General features: G+C 31.2%; 1 protein-coding gene across 2 annotated transcripts in view; it reads right to left on the reverse strand.

Annotated features, from left to right (window-relative positions):
- Positions 1-2,151: 2,151 nt before the first annotated feature.
- The window catches only part of LOC130896366 (homeotic protein Sex combs reduced-like), a 96,441-nt gene continuing 79,769 nt past the window's right edge, over positions 2,152-18,823 (reverse strand). Inside the window, exons 2-3 of one of the 2 annotated variants that reach the window (XM_057804393.1) lie at positions 12,623-12,835; positions 2,152-9,239 (exon numbers count right to left, since the gene is read on the reverse strand). In XM_057804393.1, coding sequence (XP_057660376.1) covers positions 9,124-9,239; positions 12,623-12,835 — 329 coding nt within the window. In that variant the 3' untranslated portion in view covers positions 2,152-9,123. Of the gene's footprint in view, positions 9,240-12,496; positions 12,836-18,823 lie in introns of both variants that reach the window. The other variant, XM_057804394.1, reaches the window with a different exon arrangement.

The raw sequence follows: 18,823 nt of genomic DNA on the forward strand, positions 1-18,823 counted from the left end.
TCATTATGTGATAAAAATAATTTGGAATTTTCGCCTTATGATGAAACAGAACAGAGAAACGTTTTGGAAAAATTTTGCCCGTAACTAATTATTGTGTAACTCACATTCTGTCGATGCCATAACGAACGAAAACCAGTGGAATGATTCACAAATGGAGAGGAATTGGCTAAAGAAACTGAGTAGATAAGAGAGGAGAACCGTAAAAAGAGAGGGATGGTTATATCACCAAAAAATATATAGACAAGACTCGAAATATTATACGAGCCCTGTTAATTTATTTTTGATTTATCAGGATGAGTATTTTCGATTGAGATTAATTAATAAGAAATCCTTGATAACAACGTTATGGATGGATAAAGTTACCAAGCTCTAACCAAAATATCTGTAGAGAATAACTAGAGATAGAATTCCTTCAAAAACAAAACAATAAAAGTGATCTTACTAAAGAATTAAAACATAACAGAGAGAAATACATGTTAATACAATATGAAGGCATTAATGCTATAAAGTTTAGTATTTCACTAGAAAAAATAGTGTATTATACCACCATAAATATATATGTCAATACAAAAAAATGGTTCGAAGCAGCCTAAGTAAGATAAAGGCACAGGAAAACATTCAACAGTGTAGTTTGATAATCCAAAAAATATGTTCATTGTTATAAAGATCCTTCGACTAACAATCGCGAAAATCTGGATTCAAAACATTGAAAATTGTTAAACGAACAAATGTATCTACAAACTCTACTCAACACCTTTAGGATAAAACGAATAGAAATAATAAAAAATAGAAAACACAAAGTAAATATATAAAAAAAGAGTTTAGAGCAAGAATCTACCATCCTAAGTCTAACAAAACATATATTAACCATAAATGAAGAAGATGAACCTAATATCCAATTACCACCTCAAGAGTTACCAGAAATTCATCCCTGCTAGGAAAACTTTTGATAGTAATTTCAATGCGATATATAAACCTGAATTTAATGTTGTTTAAGGCTATTTGTACCATTTATTATACATATAGCTGCGTTATACTTAGTCTTGAAAGCGATACTATTGTGATATTTTCTGATATTACTGCTCACCGTAATAAATTTCAAAATCTTGAAGGATCCAGTTCAAATGTTTGCTGATGCAAATCTACCACTATATGGTCCTAAATAACATATTATAATAATATTACACATTAGCAAAACAAAGTGTTAACATAATTTCTATGTTTATTTCGATTATTTGCAATATATTTCAAAGTTTGTTTTGTTATTAAGCAAGAATGTGACAGAATAGTAATAACCTTTTCACTGTATTACTTTATCAATAATTATCAATAATTTCTGAAATCCATTGGAATGCGTTTATTTATATAAAATGAGGCAAAGCCGGAAAAGTTCCGCTGGCCCAACTATAGAGGGGCGTCGCATTAAAAGGTTGAATGTCATTCATTTATATATTTATTATGAAAATTTTTAAAAATAGTAAATCCTCGTATTCTAGTTAAGAGAAGTTAAAAAAACCTTACATAGTAACTAATGAATTATTTTTTTTGTGTCTGATGTGTCTATTTTTTCTCACTGTTCCAATAAAACTCAAATCAAATAAAAGTTGATCAATAAAACCTCGACGCATTATACATTCTCTGATAACTGAAGATACATTTTATGGAAAAACATACACTTTTATTTTCTTCACAAATCTAAAAATATAGAATATACAGAAATTAAGAGCGGGAGCCATAAAAGTGGTGATATATTCCAAAATATTATCGATATCAGTGCGAAATTCAATCTGACAAAGGGGCCTAAAAAGGAAGAACAAATGAAGAAATAATAGCCGTGCATCAACCATTAATTAGTCAGGTATTAACGATTTCGATGGCAGTATCATGTCTTCCGAATAAATAATCAAAGCATATCAGAAAAGTTATTAAGAGCAAGAGAAGTGGAATGAGAAACAAAAGGAGACCAAACAAGAAATTAATAGACGAGGTGAAAATGGATCTAAGAAAGTCTGGCAATAGAGGGCACAGGACAGGACCAAATCAAGAAATTTACTAAAAAAGATCAAGTAAACAATACCATGCAAACTCTGAGGCCATGGTACAACGCAGTGATTTTCCATTTATATGTACTTAAATATAAAAACAGAAAAATTTCTCATAATAATTTTATTCAGATTGGACAATTACAACAGTAACTATTAAATCATAATTGTACATCTTAACTCTTCTTTTTCCACACATACACACATTTTACATCTATATAAATAAATTGAACAAAATAAAAAACAATGTTTGAGCTAACAATATAAACATTATAATACAATTTACAATGCGTCTAACGAACACATCAACAGGAGACAAAGTATTTTGAAAATGTTTTCTAAAAACTAAATTCATTATAGGAAAAATTAAAAAAAAAACAAAATTTCATTAACTGTTTGAAAGTATGTAGTTTTTTGTCTTTCATTATTGTATTCGTTAAATTTTACAATCAATCTCAGCACGTCATGTGTCTTTTTTTGGATATACAGTCCCTGGAGAATTAAATTTAATTTTATATTATAACAAATTATCTCATATGTTACAGAGACGGCTTGTTTTACTGCTATCCTTAAGATAAAATTTAAACAAAGTTTTGATTACAATTATAATAACATTTATTCCTAATAATATCACTCCAATGCCGTCTTTTAACTGTTGGGACAATAGATGAGTATCACCATTAGTTATTAACATTATTTAAATTTATTGAATATCTGCAAATATATGTAAAAAAACTTTTATCCATCTCATCTTTACTGCTCCACAATTTTCTATCTGTTGTTAAAGGGAAACTGCGATTATAAAAAATTTGAATTTAAAATATTGGATACAAAAAGGACGAACTACGGTAGAAAGTTGGCTGGTCGATTGTGAACTAATGGATCAAATTTTTCTCTGTGTCTTCTCTTTGGATAAAACAAAAATCAAAGCCAATTTGCATTTGTAGTTGTACATAAAATGTTTCAGTCGACAAGAGAATCGTTAACAAACAGTAATACGATGTATCCTTTCACAGAATTTGGTATCATAGTTCAGTTATTATAAATATGAGAAAAATGTTAGTGATAATATAGGGCTTTTCAGATTATTTAACGTTTAGAACTCTCAAAAAGCCATGTTTCAAATTTTCCGTTTTAATTCAGTTGGGTGATATATTATTGGTGTTTATGTTTCTAAATATTCTTGATTTTAGGACTGTTACGTTACAAGATAAGTTTTTTTTTAATAATTTTTTAAAAGAAAAATAAAAATTGAGGATTTCGACATTTCTTTAAGTCTTTATCAAAATATAAACATATCAAAAGATCCAAGAAATAAGAAATTGAAAAAATTATTGGTGTTTTGATAAGTGTTATTGAGGAAGTCAGTCTCAGTAGTTTATTAGTTACGTTGCTGATAAGAGTTAGTTATATATGACCATATGACCATTAATTAGTGACTAACTGAAACTACTTGGCAAGGATCTTTATCATTCAGAATAAGCGGTCAGATTAAAACATTATTATTTAAAATGAAAACTAGATTCCAGAACTAGATAGAGGAATGGGTGTAAACAAATGAGAAGAGAATGACTTTAGTCTTCTCTAGAACTGTCGTACGACTAGACAGAAGGTTTTTGTACGGTACACAATATTTGAACCAATAATCTTAAACATAAGATAAAAATATAAACAAACAAAACTTTTGTTGTGGAAACAGCTTCCAAAAATGACGAAATACAAAATTATGTACCTCAAAGCTATAACTAAATGATCTGTAAATTATATTATCATTTTTAATTATAATCATTATCTGGCTATATATTGTGCTAATCTTGGCTTCAAATTCAAAATATGAATACCTAGAAATCCATTTAATGAAAGAAGAAAAATATTTTTTCTACGACCGTGCGTTTTAACCCACTTTCCCGCACGCATTTTAGTTTTGAAAGTGTCACATTCTTCAAAGGAGAAACAACTATCAAACCACCCGGGTTTGATATCAGTTGCTATGACAACCCAAGCGTGTAATTGTTACTAAAATGTCAAAGTTGTTCAAAATGTCTTGGAAGTGACCGAATAAGAACAATCTTCTTCTAAATTAAACCACATTAAACCGAATCCGATACAATAATATTAATGGATTCATCCGACGAAGAACTTCCCGAAGCCATTTTGAAGGCTGCAAATGAAGCTAATTCCGAACTGTTACCTGCCAAATCCAGACTAAAGTATGAGAAGCAATACGACCATTTTGATACATGGTATAAGGAGAAAGGGGCCAAAACTTATAAGGAAGAGGTATTTCTGGCGTATTTTTCAGACCTAAGTAAGGTTTTGAAATCTAATACATTATGGTCCCGCTATTCGATGGTAAAAAGTTTCTCTGTTCTACAAATGACTTAAAACTGTTGCCGTCACCGTCATCGTCATCTTTATGCGACCTGCAACCGATGCCATCCTTACCGACGTCATCTGCCTTCCAGTTGAAACCAAATAACTCCACTGGGCCGGCAATTCTTACTAGTCTACAGATTGCAACAAATTGTGTTTTCAATATTAATATTTATAATAATTAGTAGTTTTTGGTTAATGTTTTGTATATTATTATGTTTGTTGGAATAAAATAATTTTTGAAAAATGGGTTGGTATACTTTTTTGTATATACGGCCGTAGAAAAAATAATGTTCCTAACTCATGCGTCATTCGGGACAACTGCAGTCGCGTGCGGGAAAGTATCACTTTCCGCACTTGTTAGGAAAATAACTATTTGATTTGCTGCAGATTTTTTTTCCATCTTAAGACGTTTTTCCAATTTTTGATATCAAACATAAAACTCAAATACATTTTGAATGCATTTGCGCAAAATTATAGATAGAGGTGTGATTATTATGTAGTATTGGTAAACAACCAAATTTTATAGGAATATTAGATAATTTCATATTTATTCATCACATGGTGATACAATCTATTGGCTTTTGTTCCATGTATTCTCGGTATATTTGTAAGATCATGCATTCGATACGCAACTAATATAATAATTTAATTTCAAAATCATGACCCTATTTACATGAAGGTGAACTAGTATTTACATAATATTCTTATAAGTATATAATCACACTTGTTTTCTTCTCAAACTAAACAGTCAGGGTATTTTAGAAGGTTTTAAATTAGTAGTAAAATTTTTTCTAACAATGTTACCCTTTTCACTTCCATTATCAATAATGAGATATTTTATTCATAAATGATAGATAAAATGAATCACATACTCGATAGTTTACAAGATAGTACTAAGACTAAAATAAATGAGATATTTCTAGCGAGGTTTTAATTCCATATTCATAGAAGGAACTTCTGTAAGTTGGAGATGAGCTCATGAATCACACGACTGAGTATTATAGCAATGTGGATAAGATTGTCAGTTAAATAACCGAGAATGCTAAGATGGCGCGATGAACTGAGTGGTAACCATAATCAGCATACGTATCTCTTGGAAAAAGTCAAATGTAAAAATGTCTAGAAGGTTTTTTTCTGAATAAAAAAGTTCTTCTTGAAGTTAGGAATGATATCAAACAGAGTCAAAACTCGAATGATGCTAAGCTTGGTTATTAAGGTGGATGAGGATAGACAAGAATCGGTCAAAAGGTCACTAATTATCGTATATTTTTGTTATATCTTATATGAAGTTTCTTCATTGTGTTGTTTTATTTATCAATTAATACCAGTATTTCAAGTCTAATCTTATTATAGCGAGAATTTACTTTTTTCTCTAATATATCTGTAACTACCAACATTGGATACGAACCATGCTTCTATGGGATTTACTTGTGAGTATGACTTTATTCCATAAAGTGCTACAGTACTTTTTTTCATACGAATACAGCATTACTGCAAGTTCAGGAAATTTAGTTTCTGTGGGACTTACTTTAGTCACTTTAGTTAACAGTTGTTTTAGAAATTATAAATTGTTGTTACTCCTATATTGATTGGGATAATTTTGGTACTCCCGTCTCCCTATATAATATTTGTTAGTCCTTGTGCTTGGGTTTTTCTTCTTCCTTTTGTTCTCTGTTAGTTTGTAATCCATTAGAATTGCGATATCTCTGATCTGGGATTGTTTCATGTTATTATTTTAGTAGCATAGCTTGTTAATACAATTTTAGGTTATATGGTATGTGCCATAACATATAACATAGAATCGCGGGAGACTGTTACGCGTATGTCATCTTTTTGAAATATAATAATAGTAGCGTTATGTGTTTTTACTAGTCTAAAGAACGTTGCTATGTGATCTTATAGTTGGTAAAGCGCCTTATCACTAAGGAAAAAGTGTGGTTGAGCATTATTTTTGTATGTACGCAAGTGATTAGCAGGCTGGATTATGTTTTAAGCTAGTAATAGTAAAATATGAGCTATTTCATATAAAGGCACCAATCAATGTAATTATGCTTCTCGTTATTGACAAATATCGTTGTTCTGGTAGTATATTTAACCAACAGAAGCTTAATTGAAGGTGATTATTATAAATCTGTTACTGATACAAGAAACGTCTTAGAAACATGGTGGTTTGTCGTGTCGGGAACGTTTAGATGAAAATCCAGTGATTTCAACTGGACAGAAAGACCAAAGACAATGCTCGACATAGATAGTTTTGCTGCAAGACACTTATGATGCACCATTTTCCAAAAGTCTAAATTCATCGATGCACCAGATTCCCTAATCTCATAACACCGATGGGGTGCGTTGAAAAAAGTCTTTAGCGGTACATATCTATCCAAAACTGTCAATGATGTACGTAAGAAAATTATGTCGTTTGCGGAAACCTTTCCGTTCCAACGTTGGCTGAATATCCCAGGAAGGCTAGAACCTTACCTAAAATTACCTATAGAAATGAAAATGTGTCAAAAAAGTGATGGACAGCATACTAATTCTATTAAAATAAACTGAATGATACTAGAAACTTTGGCTTTTCATACAAAACACGTAAAATTTACGCGCAAGAGGAAAATCTACGACTACACGATGCGTCCAATCATACCAGCATCCAACGTTGGAAGTATTGGACCCATCGTGTGGTACCGGCTTTATAATCACGAATAAATAACGTCAATTAGACAATTTCTATCAATGAAACAGCTACAACCCGTTTTTTCTCTAAATTTATGCACCATTACAGTCATTCTCGAAGCGTTTTGGAATTTTTATTCCAATTCCAAAGAGCGTTTTATGGATATGAATAAATCGATTATATCTTGGTTGCATAGAGATATATTAATAAATATACATAGTATGTACATAGTTCTGAACGTTTTCTAGTGTAGTTTCAAGCTGTTGGAAAAGTTTGTATTGATACCCCCAGCAGACTTCACTCAACTGAACTGTAGAACAGTTTTGGAGCCAAAGTATTCTTTGTCATGGGTTTGCAAAAGTGGTGCAACAGAGTAGTCGACCAGATCACCGGATATCTAGACTTCGGAAATCGATAATACGCCACTACGTTTCCAAATGTTGCAAACGACAGTCAAGTTTCTGTTAGAATATAATTGGAAAGTTCTATTTCAATCAACAAATTGAACTACAATGAACTACAAGAGCAGGTAAGTGTTACTAAAAGAAATATATTTGATTAGTGGGAAATAAACCTCGTGTAATGCAAATTATCTATAACTAGATATATTTTTATTGTGGAAATAAGCTGGGAGGAATTTTATTCTCGACAATATTTACGACGAATGCATATAGATTTAAATATTTAGAGCTATAGGAAACGACATATTTGCAATTTTTGTGGATTTTGACCTCGAATACCTAACTAAATAGGTACGCAGACATGAGACTTTATGATACGAGTACTTAAGACAAGTTTTGCAATACCAAAATGAAGATATATACGAGTTTTCAGATTGTTGTTTTTAAGGTGAGTTTAGGTGAAACTTTTAACTACATTGAAGAATATATCTCATGAATGTAATTTATCCGAGAAGGCTGATTTTTCAATATTATGTGTTAAGGTGAATACAAATAATGTCTAGGTCAAATAGTAAACCTATATTTTCTACGAGTAGTCTCCGAAATGGCGAAAAAACTTAATTTTTCCAAGAAAAGTATGTGATAAAGAAGTTCGTTTCGAAAGTACTAGCTCCATACAGCTTTTGATTGTTTGACATCATAAACAAATTATACAAATAAAAACGACTAGAAGACATATTTTTTATCATGTAGTATACTATAACAGTAATGTAGCGAGTAATATTTGAAAACATCTTTTTCGTGTATATCTATTACTTCAATATATCTTTTGTTTTTCTGCAGAATTTAATGTACACAAAACAACAATATGTGTTACTAACCTTCTCAAATACCCCGTTAAATTGTTAATAAAAATGTGAGCATAATGTCTTTTTTTGAAAAAGAAAAATATACAACAACATTGAAAATAAGATGTTCAACAATATTGCACTGTCATTCAAATTCAATTATGTATTAAATAATAAGTATATGTTAGAAAATATAAGAAACAAATAAAGCTGTTTATGTAATGTCATTAACAAAAAAAAATTATAATAATAAATATTTTCTTAATAACAGATAATTCATTATCATCAACGCATCAAATATTATACAACTCTCATCTGTTATTCTGAAAACATTAGGTTACATTTGAATTTTTAGCGTATTGTGTTTAAATCCTTTTTGTTTGATTTTAATAAATTTCTATAAGGATTATCCAAGAATCAGCTGCACTATTCATTCACAGCTTTTTTTCATAGTAAACCAATACGTTTGAACGTTTATTGGCACAAAACAATAGGTTAATCGTGGTACTTCATGATGTTTCACATATTTCACTAGTAACTTTTCCATAAGCTGAAAGTAGAAGAAATTTCTTTTAGTTTTTTTTTGTATTTCTACGAAACATCCAATTTAGTATAATTGACAATCTTCTGCAAATCTTGAGACAGATTTCAAATTACTTAATTGCTGTCCATTATTCATGATCTTCTCTCGATGTGATCCATCGCGTTACCACGACTCGAAGACTGCCCTAAGATCCGATTTCGACCTATGAAGGTCCGCAGTCTCCGTTGTAGGTGGCCCAGGGCTAGCTGTAGGGACTTCCGCAAGCGTAGAGTCCTCGCTGCATGCCTCCCATACCTCCCATCCCCATTGCCTGGTGGAATGCATATCCTTCGTCCTGGAGGGACGCCAGGTGGAAATCTGAAACACGTCAAATGATTCAGTACTGTTCTTTTTTGCGTTCCAGTTTTATTTTGTAGGGATGGAAGGATTTGGGAATTGCTTTTGATTAGATATTTTTATTCGAAAAATTTTTTTCAACATTTACAATAAACGAGTTTGAATTTCTGAAACCCATGGTAATATTTATACCCAGCACATCATTCACTACTATCCTCACACCAGCATTCACAATTACACAAAATGATCATACCTTCGGTTCCTGAAGACGACAACTTGGCTATCAAAATGTACGTTAGACAGCGTAATTGTGCAATTGTGAATGATTATGTAGTGTGATTTGTTTTTTAATTTTAAAAATTTTCTGGAAATTATTTAGGTTGGTCTAGCACAGTACGACATTATAAGATATTTTATTTAAATGCATTTGTACATGAAATTGGCCGTTGTTTGATTTGATGTTGGAATAAATCGGGATCAATTATATGAATATTAGCAAGGATAAGTTACGTTTGACGCGAAAACTAAATGGTATAGTAACAAATGTAATCCGAAGAATTAACAGATGGGGCTATAAATTTATCATATTGCTAGCCTAAAATATTATTTTAAAGCAGAAAAATTTGATTTCGATTATGTTATCTTGTTACTTAGTTTTTAATAGAATAATCTACCGTCTTTTTTAATAATATCATTTTGGTCGACATTTATATACTTTTGTTTTCGTATAACATTTATTTTTCGAATAAAATTATACATCAGAAGTATGCTTGAAATTAAGAACTACGAAAAACAGAAAAGTTGAGCTAGAAATTGACTGTAAGCAAATGTGTACACATCACAAATATCTCATATGGATAGAGAAATAATGCAAAGTGACTAATATAGCCAGAATACTAATTCTCACTGTTTTGAAAACATTGAAAATACTTTTTCATTTCAATTTTCTAGCCTGCTTTTTATTCAATTATTTTAGCGACGTTCATTTAGGTACGTTTGCCAATAATTGTTGGATTCGTCAACCATTAATCGTCAAATAATGGGTGTTTGTTTTATAACCGGAGAGCTTAAATTTGGTAACACAGTTGTCCACAACAGCACATGTGGCAGTTCTCAGCCATTTTAAGTTAGTTTGGTTTAGCAATTCTTCATAAATAGATTGATGTCGGTGTAATTTTCCACATTCATCTTCAGGAATAGTTCAGTTAGAGAGACATATCGGGCTATACGCGAGTTTGATGGTGTTCATAATCGACTTTTATGGTAATTAATTCGAGAAATTTGCATACAATAAGCAATTGCCTCCGTTAAGTGTAGTTATGATGATTAACCAAATTTATTAGTTGTCATCGTCCTTAACAAGTGAACTCAATAGAAAATCTGAATCTGAATTTGTGTGAACATACAAAATTTAACGTATTCCGATCGTATATCAACGGAGTAGCCGGAAGGAAACTTTGCCTTGATCCACCATTTAATTTAAAAAATTTATTCAATAAAGAAGCACAATTTTGATTAAATAGTTATGTAAAGAAACGAAAGTACAGAATTTTGGGCGATGACAATCGATAAGTTTTATCGAAACAATATCGTACAAAGAAAAGCTGCATTTTTGGTACGTTTTATGTGTCAGTCTCATAGGCACTGATGACTTCATTAATGCTAATCAAAACGTTACAGTGAATGATGAGCGAAATAAATATAAAGATGATTTTTGTGCCACAATATTGCAGATAATGGTTTCAGCAGGATGGCGTCACCAATCGATTATTGTCACTGGGAAATTCAGAAATTCTTGGGTAATTGGGAGTCAACGAGCAATGCGCGCTTGACGCAGTACCCTGCACTACTGTAAAAAGTGTATATAAGTTGACCTCTAGATCCCTCCTTGTATTAAAAAAAATAGTGATCACAGAAAGTTTTGTCTAAAAAACAATCCAGAACTCCTTACATTTTCATACAAAGAAAAAAATGTATGTTATTATAAAAATTAAAAATTATTTATGGTAAACGACAAAACCATACATTCATTGCAAATGTACGCTTACTTATAAGAAGAGTTTTTTTAAGATAAGAGAGGTGGATATAATAATCAACGAACAGCCTCAACACACTCAAAAACTACATCACTTAAAAGTCCTCTGGTAAACGGATGGTACCGCCAATGTCGAATAACTTTTTTTGTTAATACCAAACTTTGAAAAATGCATTTTAGTTTGGTTCATTCTGTGCCGGGATATCAACATTAAGAACTCCACGTTATGCTTCATCGACCACAACGGTTGAAATGGTATGAGCGACCGCAAATGGCGAGAGATAGCCGTGGATTCAAAGATATCACCAGACAGTGAATTATGCTTAAATAATTGTTTATGAAAAATATTTGCTTGAAGTAAGTACCGCTGATCAAAAACAACGACCCATCGACGATTCCAAGCTATAGTTGAATCTTTTTACGTCGAATAAACAGTACTGCACTCCTGAATTAAAACTATTACCAGCTGAGTATACAATAGTTGCTAAAAGCTGTCCAAGGTAACCAAGAACTCAAACAATCAGTAGCCGAAGTTATGGCTTCGGGATGTACATGGTATTTTGTTCAACCCCAGAAATGTAAAACTACCGATAATGGATGTAACTTATCGTTATTGGATTGATTTAGTGCAAAAAAATAGAGTATCCTCCTCATATATAAAAGATAGAAATTCTGCTTCGTTAAGACAAGTTGAATAAATTGATTAGAGCCTCCTTGCAGGCTTTGAAACAATCCTCTAGAGAAATAATCACTGTCTGCGATTAACGATATTGAAGACTATTTTGGAATCAAAGACAATTCGTTCATCAAAAAATTAAAGAGATATTAGCGTAGATTCATTACTCTTGAAGGTGACTATGTGCTGAATAATGTTGGATTTGACATATTATAATTCAAAGTTTTTCATCCAAGTTTCCGATAAATGAATGGGATTCAATTTCTTTATAAATATGTATCTGGAATAAAAAATAATTTAAAATTAATTTCTAAAATATCCAATATAAAATGGAATTAATTTATAATTATATCGGTCAATTTCTAGCTCTAAAAATAGAAGTGAAAACATATAACAGAAACGAATGAGCCTACAAAAAAGCAAATTTTCAAATATACATAAATACAAAACTACAATTATTTACAATATAAAGGTGTCCAAGAAACTATTCCCTGTGTAGCTCCGAATTTGTTAGAATTTTGGCGCAAATTAAAACTAAAATAGAACAAAAAACATAAATAAAAATACCTATATAATAACAGAATCACATTCAAAAAACATCCTAAGTTGCAAGATGAGCGAACTGGCTAGGATGCAGGTCAAATTGATAGGGGTGACCATATGGGGACATGTGATAAGGAACGATATTCATACTGGCCATCTTGTGCTCTTTTTTCCACTTCATTCGTCGATTTTGAAACCATATTTTGATTTGTCTCTCCGTTAAACAGAGTGCATGAGCTATTTCGATTCTTCTCCGCCTCGTAAGGTAACGGTTGAAGTGGAACTCTTTCTCCAATTCTAGTGTTTGATACCTAGTGTAAGATGTCCTTTGTCGTTTTGTTTCTCCATTTGCATTCACCGTACCTGCAAAGGAAAATGAAATTGAAAAGTTTTGAGAATACCTAAATACCTAAAGTAAAATAATGGAAGACTAAAAAGCATTTCATAACGTATCAATATATTCAAGAGCTTAGTTCATAACAAGTTTATCACTTTTAAAAAAAATATGAATTATTGCTACTCATCAAATTTGTTTTTTTTGCACGGATCACGGAGATTTTCGGTATTCAATTCCCCATAACAATTATGGAAAACTTAACTATGAATTCCCTTAACTATTAATCTTAAATCATTCCAATATGAGATCGACATATCTGCGAAGAATTAAAAGCCATGAATATGAGATTTGCTTATTCAAATTTTTCTTCCAGAAAATGGGAAATAAACTGAAAAAATACGACGTTTCCTTCCACGGTGATTTTGATATACATAAGTCGTAGTATTTATATGTAGAGTCGGCACTGTATAATAATGAAAATTATTGTTTAGATTACTACAAATTGAATTATAATACCTATTTCGAGCAGATAGACACAGTTCTTAATGACCAATGAAATGAGTAATAGAAAAATATAAAAAATAAAGCAGATTCAGTTTATTTTTGTATAAATCCACAGGTGCCGTATGTCTTTCATTTGGTCTTATAATCTACTAAATGCAAGACAGAAATATTTCATATTTTAGGCTATTGTTTATGTTCATTGGGAAACGAATTTTTTCGTCTATAATTATGTTCAAAGTGAATATAGATATTAAATATAGAATAACCTTTTATTTTTTTTTGTTTGGATACACCATGATTTACTGCGTCCACAAATGTTAACTCATATCAAAAGTGTCATCATGCCAAAAATACCTAGTTTTATACGCACATGCTGGGTAAAATGAAACATATACGATTCGGTTTTTTTCTTCTTCCTTGCCAAAACTTATTCATTTAAATGAATTAATCATTTCTAATATACAAGTATTTTAAATTAGTCGATGCGCGTAATATATGTAAAAACCAAAATTTTATGTAGTTATTCATAAAAACAACAACTTGCAATATGAGTTGCTTATAAAATAGTACATATTCCGTTTTAGATGATTTGGATAATCGATTTTATATATTATTCTCTTCAATATAAGTTTCAATTCAGTACCTAACACTTTCTCTTGCTGTTAAAGTCATACCATTCAACCTTTTTGTTTTCGCAGAAAAAACTTGGTGTGGTACAGATAGCTTAATGTATTAGACAATTTTTAATAGGACGTTAAAAAGAATTTTTCTCAATACGAGTATAACAGGTTTTAGAATCTAAATGTTCCTACTGTATTACTAGAAAAAGTAACTTATCGACTTTTAAGTTAGAGTACATTATAATCTATGCAATTAAAATAACTAGAAATAGGGAATGCGTCATCAACGATACCAAGCATAACATTGTTTGACTTGCAGATGTCATCATTAGGTATGTATCACTTACTCAATTATCTGCTTGGCGGCTACATAAATTTCACAGATCTTTTTTTAGGGTAGAATAGAAAAAACTACATAGGTACCTCGAGATAAGAAAGCGTTTCCTCCCTTGTATATCAATCAAATTATCCATATGAGGAAACATAAATTTCTTCCTTGGTATGTGAATATCTATCATTTTTTGACATTGTCTGCGTTGAGCAACATGCACTGTGCTCAACAATTCTTTACTGTCTGTCTCCTTTTCAAAGATATGAGATTGTCGAGTCCACCAAAATTGGTAGTAAAGAGCATCCTCAAACATTCTAGATTTTATAGTACTTAATAATTCGGATACTTTTTTAAGCAGCATAAAAATCCCAAACATTCTCTTTACTCTTTATTGTGATTTGTATCGATATTCATCTATGTGCATCTCGTTTAAAGGTAGATTAATCTATTTGTCCAACTCTTGATTTTATCTGATTTCTATGTACTGAAAAATTTTATAATAAAACAAAAATTGAAAAAATAGCCCGTGGTGAAAAGTAGGAAAGCTTTGGCACTTGAGTACAGTGTAGAAAATGAATAATTTCAAATATATAAAACAAAAAGACAAGAATTAACAGGTATAATTAATTTTAAAGTTTATTTTGGCCTTTAGGTTATGTCTTTTAAATATTTAGGGGTTAACATCACGAGCAATAGGAACTTGAAACAAGAAGTCAAAACGCAAACAACAGCAGCATCTAGGATATCAGGATTCCTTCGATCCGTGATATGGAGGAATAAATTTTTAAGTATCGAAAGCAAAACACGGATATATAAAACTTGTGTCAGACCAGTAATGACATACGCCATAGAAACGAGGGCGGAGACTGCAACTACTAAGCGGATTCTTAGAACAACCGAGATGAAGACATTACGCTCAATCACAAGGAAAACACTAAGAGACAGAATAAGAAGCAATGAAATTAGAAGAATGTGTGACGTTCCGGATATAGTGAGATGGGCCAGAACTAGAAGAAGAGCATGGAGAGATCATGTCAATAGAATGGACGACGATCGACTGGCGAAAATCTCAAAGGAAGAGAGACCCAATACAAGTAGACCGCCTGGAGGACCACCAAAGCGCTGGTATGAGAGCTGGTCCTCGGAGTCACAACTTAGGCTGCCTCTTTGAAAACACAAGATATAGTCTTAAAATAAGAAGAATAAGAAGAAGATTTTGGCCTTTTACTATGCATGTATTTTAGTTTTATTGGTCAACGTAAGTCCAACGCTTAGGTGCTAGAAAATCCGAACGGAAAATTCAGTAACAAAAAATTGGAACCTCGTTTGTATTTATAGTTCTGTACATAATAATTGAAACAGTTTCATAAGAAAGCGTATGGAAATGATAATATTAAAGTGAGTAGAAGCTAGATTTCGAATAATAGACCTCTGTACTTTAAAAGGGTCTGGAGGAAATCAACCAATGATGAAACTATTTTTGAAGGAAAAAAAAAACAAATCGAGCCTTGTGCCTCCTCAAATTCATAACGCGAACGAGTCAGCTCTTTACTAAAAAATGATTATTGCCAGTACGAAAAATGAAGACGAAAAAATGAGTAGAGAACGTGTAATTTTTCTAAGATGTTGCAATGCTAAAATTAGAGCTGCTTGTTCACCTCACATTTTCTGCTATTGCACGGATGATTATAAAGAAATTATAATGTGGTATCATCAATTATTCATTCCATTTGTTACAAGAGTACTTTGTTAATATATTAAAAGTCATGAACTTAATGGATGTTGTATTTTGATTGTACAATGTCCGGAATTGTGATTATAATTCATTGAGCCTTCACTGTATTCACCAGATTTGACACCCAGCGATATTTTTCCATTTCCTATCTTCAGAGTTTCAGAGATAGATAGTTCTATATAATGTGTAGTATCTACCAAACAGTTTTCTATTAGATAAATCCACAAATATTTCCAATGAAATTGTCACACTCTCACATCATAATCTACTATATCCACTAGCGAGAATTAATGTAATTTTCATTATTTATTCGATAATTTTAAATTTTGTGAACTTGCATGTATAAATAGAAGAAAGTAGTTGAACTATCACATCATCTAAGAAACCTATACAATGATTAAGTCAAGTTTATTTGACATGAATTTCGAGATGAAATTAATGTAGTAATCTATCTTTTACATTTTAAATTAAATTGGCCTGTCCGGGACACAAAGCCGATTATTAATAATAACATTTGATTTTTTTTTTGTATTCATACATCACAAGATTCAAAACAATGCATATCGCATTATAATAACAAAGAATATATTATAAACGGTACAGATTGAGTTACAACAGCCTCACAAATTTTCATGTACAGAGTGCGCCATTTAAAATGAAAAGTGTAAAATCTGAATTGATTTATCGATCTTGATTAATTCAAATGTCAAACAAGTATAACGTCTACTTCAATTAAGTTGGAATTTCTGAAACCGTCGGTGAAATTCATACTGATTACACTGTTTATACCACCACTACACCAACACTCACAATTAAACTGTCTGCCGCCCGTTTCGATAACCAAGTTATCTTCTTCAGATACCGAAGGTAAACTGTAAACGATACTTGTTATGGAAACGCGCGTCAGGCAGTGTAATTGTAAGTATTGGTGTAGTGGTGGTGCAAAAAGTGTATTCAGTATAATATCTACTTTAATAATATTTTTAAAATTTCTATATGTCGAATGTCGAAACTTTCTTTTATAAAAAATTGCTCTAACCAATATATCCATTACCATCATCATAACATTACTTGAAATCATCATGTTACCGACTGATTGTTATATTGTATTTTGTTAATTTGGTAGTGAAGACAGTATTTGCTAACCTATATGTTAAGTCAGTTTGACATAGTGCAAGACAACGTGCAAGGAATTGCAAACAAGTTAAAATATTTCATAGCTAAATTTAGTACGTCGTTAGACATTTTGAAAATCTTTTACCACTATATTATCCATGCATCTAAAAACAATTCCATAAGTAAATTCAACATATAACGTCAAATCTTATTTGATATTTTGTGATCGGTTTAAAAATGAAAATAACGGAGTCAAGTGAAATGAACAAGAAAAAAGTGGTCAGTGAATAAATGGCAATAATGATATCTGCTGCTGCCTCGCATAGATAATGTTTCGAGTGCAAAATTTTGCATGAAACAATCAGCTGAACTTCATCTGCGCATACTTTTGATCCAGAAATATTGTGTCTTGCCTTGCACCATGTCAAGCTGCCTTTAATTATTCCACTTACAATAATAATTTTTAACGTGTGACAATATTCATAATAATCTATTAAGTAAATTCAGTAAATTGAATTGTTTTAGTTCCAAATGACAATTATGCTATATTTTCTAATAATTTTTAGAAAAAACTACCACTTGGTGAAAAGTAACGTCGATATTCAATAAAATAAACCTAGTTACATTCAACTCCAAATGTGTGAAACAAATTAATAAGAACATTGAATTGACAATTAAATTATAATTTAATATATTCCACTGTTTTTTCAAAAATCCTAGTTTTCTTGATCAAAGTACCATCTAATTGGAACCAATGGGCGTTACGCTTATGACTGCACATGACTGTTGAATTCTTGATGGATTGATCCCCAGAGAAAAAAGTCTGGATTTATTAGAACAGAAATGATACCACATTGGATAACTTTTGTTCAGCCATTGCCTCACAACTGTACAAGATGGTATCACACAAGCCGTAATTTTAAATCCAATACATACTAATATATTTTTTTTAATTGAGTACTCTTTAATGACATGACAGGAATTTATATCCAGTAATGTTGATTAAACGATTAAATATCGATATTCACAAGTTTCTGCAGTTGAAGAGTTCTAAAACGATTATTTGATTGAAAAATTGCTTCGACAGCAGACAGTAGAAGGGTAGATGGAGAGACACTTTAATATGGTTCTGCTGAATCCTGCTTGCAGCGCCAATACCGTAACTTGCTCTGAGAATCAGATATTTATATCGGCAAATCTAAAATGTTTAATACTCTCCAGTAAAAACCACTTCTTGAGAAGTGACATGACTCGAGTTTGTGTCTAATTGTGATGGTTATATAGTAGAATATTTGTGTTTTAGAATGATAATTAGAACTGAATGATAATAAAACATTCATATTTGTCAACGAAATTTGCATTAAATTTTGAAGGTAAGAGTATAATGATAATTTTTGGTAGGAAAGTTTAAAGAAGATGTTACAAATAGTGTAGGAATGTTTTGATGTAATCATTTACCCTACAAAGTTCTGTGTACCAATAATTCATTTGTTCAGTCTGTATCTAATGTTGTTTGATTTTACAGTTCATTATTCAATGGGAATTATCGGCTCAATGGACAAAATTATGTGACGATACTACTCCAATCGTAGTGAGCATAGCTACGTCGATAAACAACATTTCTCCATAATGTGAATGCTATTTTTAAAGTGTTGAGAAAATAACTTTATTATACATTTTATTCTTTTAGTACTTCGGCTAGGAATTT

The sequence above is a fragment of the Diorhabda carinulata genome, chromosome 7, assembly GCF_026250575.1.
Source record: "Diorhabda carinulata isolate Delta chromosome 7, icDioCari1.1, whole genome shotgun sequence".
NCBI lineage: Eukaryota > Metazoa > Arthropoda > Insecta > Coleoptera > Chrysomelidae > Diorhabda > Diorhabda carinulata.